The sequence below is a fragment of the Triturus cristatus genome, chromosome 4_1 (assembly GCF_964204655.1).
Source record: "Triturus cristatus chromosome 4_1, aTriCri1.1, whole genome shotgun sequence".
Lineage (NCBI taxonomy): Eukaryota > Metazoa > Chordata > Amphibia > Caudata > Salamandridae > Triturus > Triturus cristatus.
In genome coordinates this window covers 530,491,968-530,509,892 of record NC_140585.1, presented here as the reverse complement: position 1 = coordinate 530,509,892, position 17,925 = coordinate 530,491,968, and the positions used below count along the sequence as shown (strand labels likewise).

At 42.8% G+C, this 17,925-nt stretch overlaps 1 protein-coding gene across 2 annotated transcripts in view; it reads right to left on the bottom strand.

Moving 5' to 3' along the window:
* Positions 1–17,925, bottom strand: part of LOC146855188 (uncharacterized) — a 1,301,788-nt gene that overhangs the window by 283,544 nt on the left and 1,000,319 nt on the right. For both annotated transcript variants that reach the window (XM_085650581.1, XM_085650582.1), the window contains exon 8: positions 14,842–14,920. In XM_085650581.1, the coding sequence (XP_085506707.1) occupies positions 14,842–14,920 (79 nt within the window). The remainder of the gene's footprint in view (positions 1–14,841; positions 14,921–17,925) is intronic.

The following is a 17,925-nucleotide window of genomic DNA, read 5'->3' as shown; positions in this document are numbered from 1 at the left end:
TGACTTAATCTCAGCCACTTGTAACTGGCATGCAGCCAGAAAGATTTCCAGTTGCTGAGATTAATTCAAGCATTCCATCCATCACTTTGTTGTTTTTGTATTCGGCGCCCTAAGAACACTGGATATCCTCAGTCGTGGATCCCGGGCACACTGTGCCATTGGAACCAAGCTATACCTGGCTAAAGAACCCTAAGGTGAAACCTGTTCTAGGTTGCTTGTGTTCCGGTTCAGGGAGGATCTGACAATTGGGGCTGAACTGTTCCCATGAGGAGCAGGGTCAAGACTGATTTGCATATGGTTGGGTCAAAACTAAGTTGGCCGTGGTGGGCAAAAACCATGCATTGGGATGTGGCCAGATAGATTGCCAGAAGTTGAGATCAATTTAAGCATTCCATCCATCACCTTGTTATTTTGCATTTGCCGCCCTAAGTGCACAGAGTATGCTCAGATGTGGGCCCTCGGCTCACTGTGCCAATGGAACCAAGGTATACATCTAGCATCTGCCAATAAGCGTACGCTGCTGCCCCCACTTCCTATCCTCACTCCTCGCTCTCTCTCCAAGTAACTAACAATCACCTCACCCTCAGCTCACCTATCGTTTCCCACAACAGTCCCAGAACCTCCCCACTGAGCTTTCCTAGCCCTCCTCTCTCCCCTCCTTCCAATAACCAAGCGTTAGGGGATTCGAGCTCCCCTGCTTGGCCTCCCGCTCATGCCACCAGACCCTGTCCTGACCCTCTGGTCCCTCACCCGCAAGTACAACCTACACCTTTGGACTTTGAAACCCTGAATACCAGAGCACCCATCATAGTTCAGAGAATCCAGGAATCCCTATTAGATTTGAAAAACATCCTGCTCCTCACTGAACACTCTATCACCACCCTCAAGACCTCCCTTAACTCAGTACTTCCCCTGTTCACCATACCCACCCTCCAACCCATGCCGCTGGCCAGCAGACACCTTCGCCCTCGCAAACATCTCAACTACCTCTCGGAGGAGGAAATTCTAGCCCTCCTTTCATCCTACATGACCCCCCCCGTTGCCACCCGTCCTCCTGACAAGAAAGTCGATCACCTGATTTCCACTATCTCAATCAACACCAAAAGATCTTCATTCCTATGTAATAGAGGATTAAATAGCAACAACGTAACACAAGTTCCTTATCATCCCCTTCTTACAACATTTGTCCTGATGCTCCACTATCTGGATTTCCGTCTTAACTGCCGTTCAGCTGCGAGACACGCCTCTGACATCGCCGCCCTCATCCTAAGCCATAAAACTGATGTAGCTATCCCTACCGAGTCATGGCTCAATGAATCTTTTTCTCCTTACCTTGATTTACTGATCCCACCAAACTATAACATTGTTAGACTTGATAGACAAATAAAAAAAAGGGGGAGGCATTGCATGCATCTACCGCTCAGACCTCCTTGTCACAGAACTCCATGCAGAACCCACAGACTCCTGAGAATATCTTGCTCTCTCCATTAGTAACAACTCTACTCAGTTATGCAAATTGCACATCTTCTATCACCCCCCCAGGCAAGAACGACACGTTCTTGGATATCCTCATGGAGATCATTACTGCTAAGGTCTCCCCCCATTCCAATGACAAATTCCTCTGTGACTTTAATCTGCATTGGAATGACCCCAATGACTCCCAGGTCAACGCTGTCAAAGTCTTCCTCGCTGACCAATCACTCACTCTGGCCTGCACCCTGCCAACCCACTCAAAAGGTGCCACGTTGGATTGGATCATCGCTAAGGCATCGGTGGTCAGGCTAAATTCAATAGATCCTTGCGACTGATCAGACCACCACGCCATCACCTTCCTAATACCTGATTACCGCATGAAAAGACCTGGGCAACCGGTGAAACCGAAACGCTGGCTTAAAGACACTAAGAACCTTGACCTCGAGAAGCTGACTGCTCTCTGCGAGAACGACCTACACCCCCCCCAAATCTATCTAAGGTCAACAACCTCACAGTGCACTAAAACTCGACTATGTTCAACATATTAGATGATCTGGCCCTATTAAAGGTCAAAAGGTCTCAAATCAAAGACAAAAAACCCTGGTTCTGCAGACCCCTCAATAGCGAAAGGAGAGCTCTCAGACTTAAAGAAAGAAACTGGAGACAGCACCCCTCAGCCTCCCAACTTAAACTTCTCCATCAAGCCAGAAATACTTACAACAAGAACATCCTCATATCCAAAAAAGAGTTCTTGAGATCAGAACTGGAAAACGCCAAGAACAGACCCCGTAAACTCTTCGAAATAGTCAAACTTCAATCAAACAAACTAGTGAAGTCATCCAAAGAAACTACAAAATCCCTAATACCTGTGATGAGTTCTCCTCCTTCTTTACAACCAAATTGAATTCGCTAGGTAACAAACTTAATGCCACCTCAAACTTCCCTCCTCCTCTTACCGGGACGCATCTCTCCTCTCTTCCCCCCGGGCAACACCCAAAAATAAAGCTCACTGGTCCAACTTCGAACTATATAATGACCATTCCATCTCGAAAATGTTATCCTCCTTAAAACCGAATACCCACTTCAACGACCCTCTCCCCGCCAACTGCTTGGCAGCGACCTCCCTACTCACCGATCCCATTTGGACTACAATTATCAATGTTTCCCTTCTTCAAGGGTCCATACCAGACTCCCTGAAAACCAGGCAAGTCATCTCCATCCTAAAAAAAAACACTCTGAATACAGAAATTCCAGACAGCTTCAGACCAATTTCAAATATTCCTCTTCTTGCAAAAGTGCTGGAGAAATGCGCTAATTTTAATTTGCTTGATGATTTCCAATCTGGGTTCAGGCCTGGGCATAGCACTGAAACTACTATTCTTCACACTGTAGATGATGCTCTCCAAGTCCTTGACCAAGGCAAAACCTGTCTCTTGATCCTTCTGGACACAGTCAACCAAGAGAAACTTGTTGAACGGCTTCGAACACAGGATGGGTCTAGGAGGTACCGTCATCAAATGGTTTGGTTCCTTCCTCCAGAACCGCACCCAGAGATTCTTAGTCAACAGCAACCTTTCTGCTCCTTCACCGATATCAATCGGTGTCCTTCAAGGCTCCACTCTGTCCCCTACCCTCTTCAATCTCTACCTTGAACCATTAGCTCAAATTCTTTGCACAGCCACCATCTCCTTCCACATGTATGCCAATGATACACAGATACACATCAAAATCTCTTCTTTTGAGGAGATTACGGATCTGAATGACTCCCTGAAATTGACTGTTCAATGGCTCGCCAATAACCAGCTCAAACTGAATGCCCAAAAAAAGGAGTCCCTTCTCGTCTCCCCTCCTAAAAACTCCAATGACATCCTGGAATGGATTAACTTGATCACAGCACTCAACTGCACACCGACCATAGTGGATTCTGCCAAATCTCTCTGTATAAACTTGGACAGCAACCTGAATATGCGTGAACAGATCAACTCGATGGCCAAAGCTGCCAGGTTCCACCTGATCTACTTGAGAAAACTAAAACCCTTCCTTGAAACTGCTGACCTAAAAACCGCAGTTCAGGCGTTAGTTATCTTCAGAATTGAATACGGCTGCTCTAACCTATCAGGCCTACCTAAGACTTCCACGGCTCCTCTAAAAGCTTGCCTCAATGCAGCAGCTAGAATCTTATCCGGCTCAAAAAAATGTGACAACATTTCACCACATCTGAAGACCTTGAACTGGCTTCCTCTTGAAGCCAGAATCGAGCTCAAGCTGGCCTGCATCACACACAAAGCCGCGTACACGAACTCCCCGGCATATCTTGCCCAGAAATTTGCGGTATCTGGGAGATTCAGAAACTCCCGGTCAGCCAGAGACCGTGTGCTCCAGCCAACCCACTTCTGCGAGGAAAAAAATATAACCGAGCGTTCTCTGTGGCTGCACCAAGAATCTGGAACTCACTACCATCCTCCATCAGAAGAATACTTTCTCTGTCAATCTTCAAAAAGGAAGCTAAAACCTTCCTAATGAGCAAATTCCTCCAATAACTCTCCTTTGTTCACACATACCGCCTTTTATCATGAATTTTGTTTCTGTGCATAATCTTCTGTACTGCTTGGCCCTCTCTGTGTACCAATTCTCACTCCTTCAAATGTTCTGCCGGTTCTCTTGGTCTTTTGCTATCATTTGTCCCCTCATATACAAATGCTGGTTTTCTCTTTTTATCGCTGACATGTCGCTTGCTGACTTTGGTGCTGCACTGATTATTGTATATAATTCTGGCTTTTGTCCTATTGTAGTCATTCCCTAACCCTCATTCCTTGTATTTGCCTATGCATAACCTGTACGTAATATGTTTATCACTGTAAAGCCCTCTGATAGCCTAACGGGTCACGTTTGCGCTCTATAAAACCTCAAAAAAAAAAAAAAATAGCTGAAGAGTCCTAACTAGGGCGAAACCGGTCCAAGGTTGCTTGTGTTCCGGTACTGGTAGGACCTGGCCTGGCAGTTGGGGCTGGACTGCTCCCACGATTTGCATATGACTGGCTCTAAACAGAGGTGGCACGATGGGAAAAAAATGATGGACTGGAACGTGGCCCGAGCGATTTCCAAGCATTCAATCCATCACCTTGTTCTTGTTGCATTTCTAGCCCTCAGTGCACCAGTTCTGCCCAGACAAGGAACTGGAACAAAGCTAAACCAGGCTGAAGAGCACTGAGTAGAGCGAAACCAGTCCTAGGTTGCTTGTGTTTCAGTTCTATGAGGACCTAGCCTGGCAGTATGGTATGGACTGTTCCAATGAGGAGCAGGCTCACGAATAATTTGAAAATGGCTGGGTCCAAAATGAAGGTGGATGGAGGACAAAAAACAATGATTTGTCCAGCGAGTGTCTGTGACTGGGATGAATTCAAGCATTCAATCCATTACCTTGCTGTTTTAACTTTCTGAAAGTGACATTTTTTAAATTGTAACCTAAAACCCAACTTCACCATAAGAGAGGATTTTTCATTTCAATGCTAAAGAAACCAAACATAAACTGGTTACCTGATACCATTTGAAAGTTACAGATTATTAAATTTAATAAGGTAACTCCAATGTTATACTATGGGAGAGACAAGCCTTCCAGTACTGAAAACGAATGTAAGAGTTTTTCTCTATCAGGACATGTAAAACGTAAGCATACATTTCGAACCTTTTAAAGACACTGCACTCTGCCCTGGGGCTGTCCAGGGCCTACTCTAGGGTTAACTTATATGTATTAAAAAGGAAGGTTTGGGCCTGACAAAAGGTTTATTTTGCAAGTTAAAATGGTTGTTTAGAACTGCACACACAGTCTGCAGTGGCAGGCCTGAGACATGTTTAAATGGTAACTTAAGTGGGTGGCACAATAAATGCTGCAGACTCAATTGTGTGTCTTTTGCAGACTCACTTGTAGCATTTAATTTACAGGCCCTGTGTACATGTACTACCACTTTACTAGGGACTTATCAGAAAGTTAATTATGCCAATTGGGTGTAAACCAGTTCTATCATGTTTAAAGGAGATAGTACAAGCACCTTAGCATTGGGTAGTAGTGGTAAAGTGTGAAAAGTCCTAAAGCCAGCAAAAACGAGATCAGCAAAATAGGAGGGGTGAAGGCAAAATGTTTGAGGGAAGACAATCCTAAGGATGACAGGTCTAACAAACCTCCAGCCAGTAAAGCACATTTCCTGCAATATGCTTCTCTCTTGCTTTCTAAAGTGCCTGCATCCCCTCATGCAAAGCACATCTCGCGCAATGTACCTCTCTCCGGTAATGCATCATAGGAGAAGTATACCGCTCCCTTGTATTTCTTGTTTGTGCTCAATATGATTAGACTGAACATAGTAAACACTACCCATTTCAATGATTTATTATTCACCTTTGACCTCTTGCTAATAAAATACAACATGAATCATCAGTAAATTGATGAAATAATTAAAATTACCTTCAATAAAAACAACAATAATCTTCACCCCGGCACTCTAATTCTCTAAGAACCTCAATGGGACCAGCCATCAAGTCAGACAATGGAAGAAGGTATGGTGACACAACCCTCAGATTCCTTGAAAACACTAAAAGGTGCAAGGAGTGATACATATCTTCATAATCGCTCAATCAAAAAGCACAATACTTCCCTAACTATGTTAAATCTGGAATTTATAGCCATAAACTGATCTTTGTTATAAATTACTTTGCTAAAAAGATTGATAACTTGGATAATGTTCTCAAAAGGTACCTGGACATGAAGAACAGCTAAAGATACCCCTCTTCCCAATTATTCCCCCGCAGGATATACCACTATTCTTTACTTTAAAACCCCTATACTTTGCTGACTGTTTTCAATTGTCTAGGAACTAATTTAGTGCCTTGAAGCTTGTTAAGGCTTGAACTGTTTGCACTCGACAAATAATCAACCATACCATGAATCAGAATTCATCCCATTGACAGCTATCAAATCCTCTACTTGAGCTATATATTTCCCAATTAAATTAAGCAAAATATGCCCCAGAGAAATGTCACTACTTAAACATTCACATCATCAATTTAAGCCTTTTTAACTGGACTTTTCTTCAGGCTTGAAAAATGCACAAACCCCTTCAGTCCAACTGATTTCACAGCCAAAGTTTCATCAGCAACTTGCCTTTTCTTGGAAAATGAATAGGAACACACGTGTCATCCCACCTGCCATCCCACGTTACCCCATTAATCTTCTAAGATGCACTCAAATATCTTTAAGCCAAGATACAGCACTGGGATGTTTACTCTCCAGGCAGATGATGATGATCTACATGTGATCGATTTCAGCAGTGCGTTTCTGCTGGCAGACTGGATAAGCCAACATTTGATATGAGGATCTTCTAGCTAATCAATTCAATTTCAATTTTTTTATTTGACTGTCAAAGACAATCATAAAAGATATACATACAGAATATAAAAATCTCATATGAAAAGCAATAAATAATAATACATAAATGTAATGATCTAAAAATCAAGACTTTTGCGTTAAGAAGACACAGCTGCTTTAAGAAAACTACCCATTCTAAAACATACATCATTGCTGGGTAGCAGTTGCAAAAATCGAAGAGCAGCTCTGCAATGTTCAATATGATGAATTTAAAAAAGAGGTAACGAATACTGAATTCAAAAAATGTTGTACAATTTAAAGATTACCACAAAGTGCAATAAAGATTGGGAAGAGACATTATCGCATATACACTTCTTCTCTTTAAAATTCCCCTAATAAGCCTATGGACAACATAACATGACATATATAGTGCCATCTCAGAATCTAGACAATAAGGCTCTTTCCCAGTTATTAGTCACATACAGTAAGTAAGGTTCGGGCTAGGGATACTTTTAAGGAGAAAATAATTCCTCACTATGGTTTGATTAATTCAAGACTATCCATTTTAGCGGAGCATCTTACCATAAATGGATGCTTCACAGAACTCTTGTCTGCTTGACATATAGATAAAGGGTTATCAAACAAGGCAGATTTACCCAAAGCAGTAAGATTCTGTTTAACATAAGTTAGCCAGGGGATATCCAAACCCCAAACACACCGGACACTGTCATTAATTAGATTCTGACTAAAAGAAGCTCTAGGTGTATTCCATATAGAAAGCCACAACATAAGAGGACCTAACTTAATAGAGTCCGCAAAATACGGCAGAGCCAATTCTTTGTGGCAAAAATTGTGGGGGGAAGAGAGAGAAAGAGAGGGCCTGCAAAAGCAATTCTGCTCAACCTGCAATGTATTACAATCTCCATAACCCCAAATTCCATAGCAATAGGTGGCAACGGGTACGCATTGTTTAGAAAAAATTTCAATAAGTGAGGTAATCGGCTTTCTCCCTACTAATTTGCAACATTAGAGAAACATATAGCTTTCTTGAATTTAGTGTCTCTAAAGCTAATGTTCTCTGGCCACTAAACATTGGCATCAAAGACTAAGCCTAAGTAGGGGAATCTAGAGACACTAAGCTGTTCTCATTGACACATAAGGTAAGCAACAAATAATGCTTAGGGCCACACACCATAGTTTGAGACTTAGTATAGTTAGTTGACAAATCTAAATAATGCATGAACTCAGACAATACTAGAACCAAGTGCCTCAAAACATTTGGGGTCCTTGCTAAAAGCATAAAATCATCAGCGTACAGCAGTATGGGTATAGCGACAGAATTGGCATAGGGAACATATTGTCTAACAGTGCTTAAAAACGAATTGAGTTTGTTGATGTATAAAAGAAATAAAAGTGGGGCTAAAACACAACCTTTCCTGATGCCACAATGTGAAGTAAAGAACTAGGTAAGCTCACCATTTGGGCCAAACCTGACTCTAGCAGTTAGGTTTTGGTAAAAATAGGGCGAAAAGTGAATGATCACTGTGTCTTATCTCCAGCTCCAGTAAAATAGCCCACAACTTATTTCAGTTAACCTTGTCAAAGGTGGAGGATAAGTCCGTAAAGGCAAAGTATAGGGAGTCTTTTTAGATATAATGTATTTCACCAGCAGCATATTATGATTTAAGCACTGCTGCATCATTCCTAAACTTTTCCTAAACCTGCATTGACATAGAGACAAAACACTATCGTCATTGCTACACCAGTCCCTTCGCCTATTAAAAATGACTCTACCCACTATTTTGATGGTGAAATCGATTAGTGATATGGGTCGATTGCACTTTGGATCTATGTGGCTGCCTCTTTTTTAAAAACAGAACTATAATGGAAATAGAGTACTAGACCATGTAGGGGGAAAAACCTTCAAATGTAGATTAGTAAAAACACTGGTAAGCAAAGGTGCCCAGAGATCTATTCTATTGTACATTTAGGAATATCGATAGGAACTCCATCTGGTCCAGAAGGTTTGGTAGAGGAGCTGCTAATAAGAGTGATGATCACCTAATCTACAGTAAATTGAAGCCTATCGATAGTGTTATCTGAAAATGAAAAGTCAACAGTATCATTATCATCAGAGGTTCTACAGTTTATATTATTAAAATGCGTGATCCACTGGTCACCCGTGATGTGGCTGCTCATAAAGGGGAGTGATGACTTCTGTACTCTCAATTCACTAACTGCTCTCCAGAATTCCCTCAAATTCTGGAGAACAGCTGCACAAGACAGATGATACCAGTTATAATTTTGAATTTCACGCTTCCTGATCACCAAGGGCTATTTATATTGAACCCAAGCCTAGGCGACTGCAATGTAATTTCTAGGAATGGCTGTCAAAACTAGCCACAGATTCCTATTCGCATGTAAAAAGGATCTATCAAACCTTCAGATAGTTTGGGAGTTAAATCCAATAACCAGCTTAAGACGCAAGTTATGTATTAGGGTGCTTAGATCACTGAATTTGCTGCATAAAGATTTTAAAACAGAACTATAATGGAAATAGAGTACTAGACCATGTAGGGGGAAAAACCTTCAAATGTAGATTAGTAAAAACACTGGTAAGCAAAGGTGCCCAGAGATCTATTCTATTCTACATTTAGGAATATCGATAGGAACTCCATCTGGTCCAGAAGGTTTGGTAGAGGAGCTGCTAATAAGAGTGATGATCACCTAATCTACAGTAAATTGAAGCCTATCGATAGTGTTATCTGAAAATGAGAAGTCAACAGTATCATTATCATCAGAGGTTCTACAGTTTATATTATTAAAATGCGTGATCCACTGGTCACCCGTGATGTGGCTACTCATAAAGGGGAGTGATGACTTATGTACTCTCAATTCACTAACCGCTCTCCAGAATTCCCTCAAATTCTGGAGAACAGCTGCACAAGACAGATGATACCAGTTATAATTTTGAATTTCACGCTTCCTGATCCCCAAGGGCTATTTATATTGAACCCAAGCCTAGGCGACTGCAATGTAATTTCTAGGAATGGCTGTCAAAACTAGCCACAGATTCCTATTCGCATGTAAAAAGGATCTATCAAACCTTCAGATAGTTTGGGAGTTAAATCCAATAACCAGCTTAAGACGCAAGTTATGTATTAGGGTGCTTAGATCACTGAATTTGCTGCATAAAGTTTGTTCCATGGGACTCTCACACATCAAAGTTTGATTTAATTAGGTGATCCAGAAATTTAGATGGATCAGGCAAATGCCAAACAAGCCTGAGCCCCTTGTGTTGGGACAATGGCCTATCCACTGTTTTCTCAGGCCCTCTAACAATTCCCATTGGCAGTGAGAAGTTATCTATTAGTGGATTATGATCACAAAATCCAGAACACAATATGTCACACTCAAGTAAGTACTGCCTAAGCCATGAATTATAAACAGATAATCAATTATTGATCCACAACCTCTACCTTGAAGTGTAGGGACCCCTTGTTCCCTTTCATAGACAGATTAATGTATGTTTCTAATAGTCAATTAAACGAAGGATTAATTAATTATCTCCTTTTGGAATGTCTTCCACTTTGTAGACATTACTCCAAATGTCTAGGATTCTCCCTTGGTTTGCATCTCTCAATGCAAAACCACCTAGAAAGATACAAAATAATTTCCTTCATCTTCCAAGAGACTTGTGAGCCGTGCCATAGAACCTTGAACTGGTGCAAGAAAAGAGGGAAATATTTTTGCATCTTATTTACCACTTGGACATGGTTTCACAAAAATGCCAGGGATAGTAGAAAATGACATGAATATACTGGTTGGAGGTCTGTTAAAATAACATTATCGACCTTTACTGATAGGCTAGAGTAAGTGCAAGAAGTGTATACTACCAATATGATGCAAATCTTTTAGAGCACTGTATATTGCTGCTGTGTTTCATTACACCTTATTTCAGAAGGAGTTACAGCAGGGTCAAGGGAGCCAAAGTGTAAAGGTAGAGGGAGAAATGTGGAATAAAGCAAACACATCTTGGTACAAACTGCTTTTACCTCCTAAATCCATATACTAAAACAGAAAATACTTTTGTTTACCATTTCTCCTTTGTAAACCAAAACGGTGGGAAATCAGATTTCTCCTTGTTTTGCACTGGTGTAGAAATACAGTTCAATCCAATACACATATAAGAAACAGGAAAATTGTGAGAATGGATTCAAAATCAAGGGCATAGCTGTAGCTTCAGTGGGAAGGTTGTGTTTGGGTGTGATTCCCCATCCCCCCACCCACAATAACTGCATTATTGGTAGTTGGGTCTGGGAGCCCTGAGTTGGGTCTGCTATTTCTGTGTTGGCTTTACACATTGTGAGGCAGGAATGAAAGACAAAACAGTGACCTTTGATATAAGGAGGGGAGAGAGAGAGACATATCTATCTGGTGGCTTAATTTCATAATGTGAAACCAGATAACCTGGAATTAATACCTGCCTCCCTGCTTGTTCTAGTGCGTGAAATATTTTATTTCACAGAGTCTCCTTTTTTTATTATTACATATGAGGCCACTTTTGAATTCTTGAATTGAAGAGGTGTACTATACAAGCACCTCTTAATCTTTATTTAATTGGCTAAAAAGTTGTTCCATCTATAATAAAAATCTAGGCCACGTTTAAGGGTTTAATAGTTGACATGGTTACTGACTTGCCTCTCAGATCACTAATAACAATGCAGTTGGGTTCAAGCAATGAACGTTTCTAAAAACTGTCACTTTCAATAAATGTCTGCCTATGCAGATATATAATCTGATGTACTAAGGTGAACCACTTCTGCATGTTATAGAAATACCCTTTTTGGAATTTTTAAGAGATTGTATCATGTTTTAATATTATGCTTGTGATGTACCCACCAAACATTTTCATGGCTCTGTTCATACAAGGACTCTTAGAGCCAAGCCAGACTCATGGCTCATTCTGACTTGGCTTGTTCTATTAACTTTTCTGTTCGCCCTCCTCAGTTTGTGATGTACGCCTAGTATAAAGGGGTGTCAGTCACTTGATAAAATGAAATGTAAAAGGGGAGGACTGGTAAAATGAAGCCCTGCCCACATGCACCTATTTGACAACTCTACCATCAATGGCTCTTGTAACAGAGATGAAGAAGAGTGCATGAAATAAAAGTACATTCAAAATAAGCGATCCCAGGGCACAGACTTCCAGGCCATTGTGTTGTACGTGACCGCAGACATTAGTCCCAGGGAGGACTACCGAACCCAGGTGGGATGGGCAGGGGCATAGCTTCTGTGGGGCTGTTTGGGGTGTGACAAATAGATTGGTTTGGTAGATGGTGTGTGGGTCCTGAGTCAGGTCTGCTATATCTGAGTCAGTTTTTATTGACAATCTCATTTCAATTAGAAATTATAACTTGTTGATTTTTTGGATCAGGATCTTAAGTATATAGTGAGTGGTTTACCAAACAAATAGTAAATCTACACACATAGAAGTACTCATTTAAATGATGCACATTTACTACTTTTTGGAATTCAAAAACATTGGCATTAATAGGCTTGGACAGCTGCACCAGTCTTGTGTTTCTAGACATATGGCTGGCAACTCAACAGGTGATGTGATGGATGCTTACAAACAGTCTAACATGTGTCAATCACTCAGGATAGCATTCCAACCTATAGTTTTTCACATAGTAGACCACTCTACACAGAGGCCCACCTCACGCAAATCAATGCTGACCTTGTTCTTTATGGAAACAGTACATCCCAAACCATGATCATCTCACCCCACCCCCAAGCAACCCACTGCTTTTCCAATTGGGGAATTTTATATTCACACCATCAATATCTCACTGACAATGCTAAGCTACTTTTCACAATGTTCATTTGGAAAATTGCAAAATTCCGGTGCTACATGCCTGCTCTGTTGTGCCAGCTGTACTACTAAGCCACATCAACAGAAGTATTGCTTTCCAAAGAGAACTTCAGGAATGTTCACTAGCTTCAACAAATCCATTCTGCACCCAGTAGGTCATTAAGGTGCATATTTATGACTTTGTGGCGCCAGGCAGCACAGCAAGTCACCTTGCTGCGCTGTCCTGCGTCACAGGGAAATGGAAGTAATGCGCTGTATTTATCCAATCAAGTGCATTCCTGAACTTTTACGTTGTGATGGCAGCCTAGGGCCAATGCATGCACCCTTGCACTATGGTGCAAGGGTGTCTGTGTTGTAGGAGGGATTTATTTGTTTGTCCCTGAAGGTGCACCTTCCTGCATAGAAGCAATCTTAATAGGCTTTTTACTCTTTCTACCTGAAACGCAAAGATGAAAACAAGAAGAGAAATAAAGATATTTCTCCTCGTCAGGCCTCTCCTGTGTAGGCGTATGATTTCAGCTCATTCCAAGCTTCCAGTACTTGTAAGTCTGGGAATGTGTCAAAAATCCATCAGAGTTGCGTACGCCCATGGAACGCTTGTCCTGGGCAGAGTAGCGCAATGCAATGATTTGCACTACGTTGCACTAATCCATATATATGAGCCACTCAGAGGCATTCAAAGTTGCTTTACGTGGCATCATAAATCATTATGTGCTGCAAACACAACGCAAGCCTCCCATAAATATGCCCTTAAGTGAATGGAGCTAAAACGGTTTTCTGAAAAACCTAAAACGCCCTCCTATTCTCCTTCAATTCAATGTCATTGCCCAACAGCTCTCTCTAGTGACCCGTAACAGCCTGGTCAACTAAACTGCTCTCTTTCCGCCTACTTGCCTGGCTTCCTGTGATTGTTGATTCTCATTATTAAGTATAAGATCGGTGTTACATGAAAACCTAAAAAAATATAAATATGACTAGGTATGAACTTTAATGATTCAGAAATGTAGGCCAATGATAAAAAAAGGGCTGCAAAATTAACACACTTAAAAATACATTTCTCTGTGTAAACTGAGCAGAAGACTGAACTGATGGAAATATGCAGGCGAATGTTTTTGCATGCATGCTTGCTGAGCTTTACAAAATATATGCCAACCCTGTCAAAAAATCTGTTTGGAAAAGGCAGCTTTGCTTCACAGTAAGATATAATGATTAATCCACAGATGACTCGGACAATGGGCACGAAAGTTGTGTAAAATATCACACCAAGAAAGTAACTAAAGAAAAGACTTCGGGGCATATCAGCAACAACCGGCGATAATTATCGCTAAGCGCACTTAGCGCTAGGATAATTATCGCCGGCTAGCGTGGATTTTTATCGCTGAGATAGCGTGCTATTAGCAACGCTTATCTCAAAAGTGATAAAAATCCTAGCGCTAACTGCCTAACGTGAGATTATCGCTGGAAACCCAGCGATAATCTCACGAAATGTGGCGTTAGCTTGTTGATAGGGCCCCACAAACTTAGCCATGATATCCACCTTCCATAGGATATCATGCCTAAGTCAGTCCTGAAGCAGGCGTAAGGAAAGTAGCGATAACAGGGGTTATCGCTACTTTTCCTGCCGCTATGCTTCATAGCGTAGGGCTTGATGATAGGAGAAATGTCACTTAGCGACATTTCTCCTGTCATGTCAGGTCAGGAACGCCCACTTTGCATCTCATTAGAGATGCAAAGCTGGGCGTTAAGAATTTGTGTGCTAATGCAAGGTTTCACGCGTTAGTGTGACCTTGCTAATTAGGCAATAAAATTATCGCCGTTTTTCGGCCGAAAATGGCCGCAAAAACTGCAATAATTTTCTTTCGCCGCCTTGTAAATATGCCCCGAATACCTTTTCAAAATTCTACGTAGTAAAGAAGCATTTTATTCATAATTACTCTAATATTTAGAATTTCGGCTATTATTTCCAAGAGAAGGATTTTCTATGAAGACCTAGCTTTACTGCTTGTTCATTTATTGAAAACTTCATTCCACAAAAATAGAAACAATTTACGTATTTTGTGCACGCAAAAATGATTTCTGATCTCTGTACTTCTCTTGTACTTAAAACTTCGAGTGAAAAGGGAAACATTCTTACCGGGTTACATGGTGGAGATCTTTTTTCTGTCTTTTCAGATTCCTCTCTCTCACTGTAGCTTTTCAGCTCTATAAGAGTCCTGAAAAAATAAGCAAGAATCAGTTCAGAGTTTTGTGATCATATAGATAGTTGACGTTCACGGTGCATGCGTTGTACAGGAAGGTTTTTGCGTCTCAAGTAAACGTGTGCCCGTTTGCCTTTTTTAGACCTGGCTTATCTTTCGACTGTGAGCTTGACAGCCTGAGCAGTCCCTGAGGAAGTTTTACAAATTTGTGGGCATATTATCAAGGGCAATATCGCCGCTTTAGCGGCAATTTTTGCTGCTAAAGCGGCTGTATTTTTATCGCCCTAACAGCATGCTGTCGCTAACAGCTGTTAGCGACATTTTACTAGCAATAGCACCCCTTGTCAGCACGCCTCCAATCGCATCGCTAATGAGATGCAAAGGAGGCGTGCCTGACAAGACTCCCTTGGGAAAATATCGCTAACCCAGCTTCTTCATATTGACAAGGAGGATTAGCGATATTTAGAATCATGTTAAGTATGCCTTAACGCAGGAATTTAACATCTGTTAAATTCCTGACTAAGGCATACCTAACATGGGGGGTGGATTGTGTGGCTAAGACCACAGGCCCTATCATCTAGGATATCGCCGTTTTCCACCATGGAAAACGGCGATATCCCCACTATCTCTGTAATTATTATCGCCTTGGCGATGCGCGTTGTTGTTAACGCGCTAACCGGGCGATAAAGTCCAGAGATAGCCGGCGATAAATATGCAAGCGCTAAGCGCGCTTTGCGATATTTATCGCCGGACCTTGATAATATGCCCTTGGACTCGCTACTTTCTCGGCTGATCACATAGAACCACAAGATGTTCCCCGGTCTATGGTAGACAAATACCCTTCACCAGACTAGGATAAGGTGATCGCTAAGATTCTAGTGAGGGGCGTAGGTCATTTTACCTCTACCCCAAGACAGAGTCTACCAGTCATCTGCATGTAAAGGTGGTCTAGTTTCCCTTAACGAAGACCTTTACTCCCATCTGTATATGTTGAGGTGCGACACTTTTGTGTGTGGTGTGGATGTTGTCCTTCCCATGAACATGGCATGTCAAATTTAGTACAAGATGGATGTTCCCCTCTACTTTGCCTTGTGATTTGGCTTGTTAGAGTGCAGTAGTCAGTCTGGGCAAGTTTAGACTGCCCTGCTGGAGAGAAAAGAATAGACCCAAACTGTTTCTTCTTTTGGTACCTCTACTTGCATATCTGAGGTGCTGTTCTCCACTCAAACAGAATTTGAGCAGGAATGATTTCTGCTCTTTTGAAGGAGTGCCCATTAAAGAATGAGCACTGCTATAGCAACACAGGAACATATGCCATATTTGTCATCACCGCGACTGGGTGTTGATCCACAAAGGAATCTGACGTGCTTAATGTGCAGCATTGGACTTCTGTGACTGTTCATCAATCAATCAATCAATCAATCAATCAATCAATCAATCAGTCAGGTGTTTGTTAAAGCGCAACTACTCACATGTGAGGGTCTCAAGGCGCTGGGGGAGGGGTGTAGGTTCCGGTCCATCAAGGAGGGGGTCTGTCGAAGAGCCAGGTTTTGAGGTTCCTTGCGAAGATGGGGAGTGATGTTGTCTGTCTGAGGTGGAGTGGAAGGACGTTCCAGGCTCTGGCCGCGAGGAAGGAGAAGGAGCGGCCTCCTGATCTGGTCTTTCTGATGCGGGGGACCATGGCGTAGGAGAGCTGGGCTGATCGTATGGTCCTTTGGGTTGTGTGGAATTTGAGTCTGCTGTTCGGGTATGCTGGTCAGGCGTCGTGGAGGGCCTTGTGTGCGTGGGTGAGCAACTTGAAGGTGACTCTGTCCTCGATGGGAGCCAGTGGAGTGTGTGCAGGTGCTGGGAGATGTGGCAGTGTCTTGGGAGATTTAGGACCAGTCATGCGGCAGCGTTCTGGATGTTTTCTAACTTGCGGCTGAGGTTTTTGTTTAGTCTGGCGTAGCGTGCGTTGCCGTAGTCGAGTTTGCTGGTGACTAGAGCGTGAGTGACGGTCTTTCTGTGTTCAAGGGGGATCCATTTGAAAGTCTTACGTAGGAGGCGGAGGGTGTGGAAGCAGGCGGACAAGACGGAGTTGATCTGGTGGTCCATTTTGAGCTCGGAGCCCAGGATGATTCCAAGGTTGCGTGTGTGATCTGTGGGGGTGGGCAGGTTTCCGAGGGCATGGGGCCACCAGGTGTAATTCCAGGTGTGGTCCCATGATGAGTACTTCCATCTTGTTGGTGTTTAGTTGTAGGCAGCTGTTCTTCATCCATTTGGCAACTGCTTCCATGCCTTCTCGAAAGTTGGGTCTGGAGGTGTTGGATTCGTTGGATAGGGAGAGGATGAGTTGGGTGTTGTCTGTGTATGACACAATGTTGAGTCCGTAGGTTTTGACGATGGGGGTGAGCGGGGCCATGTAGACGTTGAAGAGCGTAGGGCTGAGGGAGGACCCCTGAGGGACTCTGCAGGTGGTTGGTGTAGGGTTCGAGAGATAAGGGGGGAGTCTGACCCACTGCGTTCTGCCAGAGAGGAAGGAGCCGATCCAGTTGAGGTCCTTGTCCTGGATCCCTGCGTCCTGGAGTCTGCGTATTAGGGTGCGGTGGGAGACTGTGTCGAATGCTGCTGAGAGGTCGAGGAGGATGAGGGCAATTGTTTCTCCTTTGTCCAGCGGGGTGCAGACGTCATCTGTCACGGCAAGGAGGGCAGTTTCCGTACTGTGTTTTTTTCTGAAGCCGGAGTTGAGGATGTTGTGCTCTTCGATGAAAGTGGCGAGTTGGCTGTTGATGGCTTTCTCGATGACCTTAGCTGGGAATGGGAGCAGGGAGATTGGCCTGTAGTTTTTGAGGTTGGTGGGTTCCACTGAGGGTTTCTTCAGGAGGGGGTTGACCTCTGCGTGTTTCCAGTTGTCGGGGAATGAGGCGGTCACCGGGGAGCGGTTGATGGTGTGGCGGAGCATGGGTGCGATGGTGTTGGTGGCTCTGTTGAAGATGTGGTGGGGGCAGGGGTCCTGGGGGCCCCGGAGTAGATTGACTTCA